At 41.0% G+C, this 2,849-nt stretch overlaps 1 protein-coding gene across 1 annotated transcript; it reads left to right on the forward strand.

Annotated features, from left to right (window-relative positions):
* The first annotated feature begins 485 nt into the window (after window positions 1–485).
* LOC141588263 (uncharacterized) lies at window positions 486–2,327 on the forward strand. Its single transcript, XM_074409714.1, has 3 exons — window positions 486–687; window positions 841–1,117; window positions 1,229–2,327. The coding sequence occupies exons 1-3, from the start codon at window positions 486–488 to the stop codon at window positions 2,325–2,327; spliced, it is 1,578 nt and encodes a 525-aa protein (XP_074265815.1).
* The last annotated feature ends 522 nt before the right edge of the window (window positions 2,328–2,849 follow it).

The raw sequence follows: 2,849 nt of genomic DNA on the forward strand, positions 1-2,849 counted from the left end.
ACCTGATCATGAATTGTGTCTCGACGGTGAGCTATGAAATTTTATTGAATGGGGCTCCCCTTCATCCTTTCAAACCGCAATGTGGCCTCCGGCAAGGCGATCCTCTATCGCCATATCTTTTCATCCTTTGTATGGAAGTCTTATCCTGCAACATCGAGAATGCCCAAAGGGAGGGCAAACTCCAGGGTATTCGCCTGTGCCGTGGAGCGTCTCCTTTAACGCATCTATTCTTTGCAGATGACTCGGTTTTCTTCTTTCACAAAAAAGGAATGGCGGTACGCCATCTCAAACGTCTTCTTGTAAATTACTGTGAGGCTTCGGGTCAAGTCATTAATGAAGACAAGTCGGGAATCATTTTCAGCCCAAATACCACCCTTCGGAAGGTAAGATATTGTCTAAAATCGCTCAATATCAAACACAACAAAGGATTTGGAAAGTACCTTGGCCTTCCAACTGAGTTTCAGGAATAAAAAAAGGAGGTCTTCATGGGCCTTGTGGAATCTGTAATGAAGCGCATATCTTCGTGGAATGGGATCTTTCTTTCTCCAGCTGGGAGACTTACCTTAATCTCCTCCGTCCTATCCAATCTCTCCATTTTCTTTCTATCGGCATTTAAAATTCCGGTAAGTGTGACCAAGAAGATTAATGCTCTCTTGTCACAATTTTGGTGGGCTGGAAGTAAATCAGGTAAGTGCCTCCACTGGTGTAGTAGGATTTTCACTAGTCTACCGAAGTGTGAAGGGGGCCTTGGTATTAGGAATATGGGTTGTCTCAATCAAGCATTATTGGCAAAACATGCGTTGCGACTCGTGTCAAATGAGACATCGCTTTTCTGCTCAGTTTTCCGAGAAAAGATTATGGGACCATTAGGATTTGAAAATCACACATGGCTTTGCAGTAAAAAATCTTTTTCTTGGGGAGCTCGGAGCATCACCCATGGCTTAAAACTTATTAAGGAACACATTGGCTGGAAACCTGGAATTGACTATAATCTTAATGTGTGGGATAAGAACTGGGTAAATGGACGAACACCGGAGCCTAAGGATTGCCTTCTTGAGGAAGGCTTTATTTTCTTAAAAGACCTTCGTGTAAAGGATATCTGCATCAATAATGGAGGGTGGAATGAAGACTTAATCAACTTACTTTTTGCGGAAGAAAGTGTGAACCACATTTTGGCTATCCCCTCCATACTTCTGACCACGGGATGAGATTTTTGGCCCTTCACTAGCAGTGGCATTTACACTGTTAAGAGTGGATATGGCATTCTTTTCCGCGATTATTTCAATGAACATGGATCTAGAAAGGACAAAGCTTGGATCCATGCGAACTGGAAGCTCTTTTGCAGGAAGAAATTATGGAATCTGCCGGGACCTCAGACATGGAAAATACTTCTCTGGAAAATTATTGCTAGTTCCCTACCGATTGGTAGTGAGTTTGTTAAAAGGGATATGACCTGGGCTTCCTCTTGTGCCCTGTGTAACAATGCAGGTGATTCCGTGGAAACCCTTGATCATCTTTTCCGTGACTGTACTCTTAGCTCAAGGATCTGGGCCGGATCGGGGTTGGGTATTACTGTCAGTCATCTCCCTACTATTGATGTTCGTGACTGGATTGTTAACTGGATTCTATACCTGTCTAAGCTTGAGGATGGGGTTAATCTAGTTTTACACTTTCTTGTGATCTTGGTTAGTCTCTGGACTTTAAGGAATGACATCCGGTTTAGGGGCCAAACCTTTAATCCGGGTGTCTTTTTCTCCAAGACTCGCCAACTTTTTAACGAAGTTCTTCAAGCCAACAATAAATTTAATAATGATCCTTTGCATCCGCCTGGTTTTGAGACTGGTGTCCCGGTTTCTTCCTCGGACGATGATATCGACTTTCAACTGCTCCGTGCGGGACGACCTATTTATTGTATTGGAAGTTCCTCGTCTTGTGCTATGGTACGTATCTATGTTGATGCCAGCTGGAAGAACTCGTGTCTTGCGGGATATGGATGGGTTGCAATTGGACCTGATGGGGAAACCAGATATGAAGGCTTTCTTCGAGGCTGGGCTGAATCTCCTCTTCAAGCTGAAGCTCTAGGATTAAAGGAGGCCATTTCTTGGGCACGTCAGGTAGGAGTTCTACACATTGAAGTTTCCTCTAATTGCCTTTCGCTATTGACGCAATGGATGGGAAAGCAGGCCAAGCATCACCATATTAGGAACATCTTGCAGGATACTACTCTTCTTTCATCTGTCTTTCATTGTTTGTGTTTTAGTTATGTTCGCAAGGATTGTAACTATAGAGCTCATGCCTTGGCACAACAGGCTATGAGCTTGCACTAGGAACCTTTCTTTCCCAAAAAAAAAAAAAAAAAAAAAAACAATAGCTCGTATTCTTATCTAAGTAAGTCGTATTCTTATGTGCTTGTTTTTTTACGCTCGTGTTCTTTTAGTAATATATAGCTCGTATTTTTAAGCGATTAATATGTTATCAAACTTTAGCGTCTTACAAGTCTGGTTTAATACTTTAAGCTCGATAAGTGTCTCAATTAGCCCGTGTTCTCGTATTATTTTAACATTGGTTCGTATTCTTATTACGATAGCTCGTATTCTTATGTGCTTGTATTTTAAGCTCGTGTTCTATTTATAAAAGCTCATATTTTTAAGCGCTTAATTTGTGTTCTCGTATTATTTTAACCTTAGCTCGTATTCTTATTACAATAGCTCGTATTCTTATGTGCTTGTATTTTAAGCTCGTGTTCTATTTATAAAAGCTCATATTTTTAAGCGTTTAATTTGTGTTCTCGTATTATTTTAATATTAGCTCGTATTCGTATTAAAATAGCTCGTATTCTTATGTGCTTG

This window comes from Silene latifolia, chromosome 6, assembly GCF_048544455.1.
Source record: "Silene latifolia isolate original U9 population chromosome 6, ASM4854445v1, whole genome shotgun sequence".
In the NCBI taxonomy this organism is placed as follows: Eukaryota; Viridiplantae; Streptophyta; class Magnoliopsida; order Caryophyllales; family Caryophyllaceae; genus Silene; species Silene latifolia.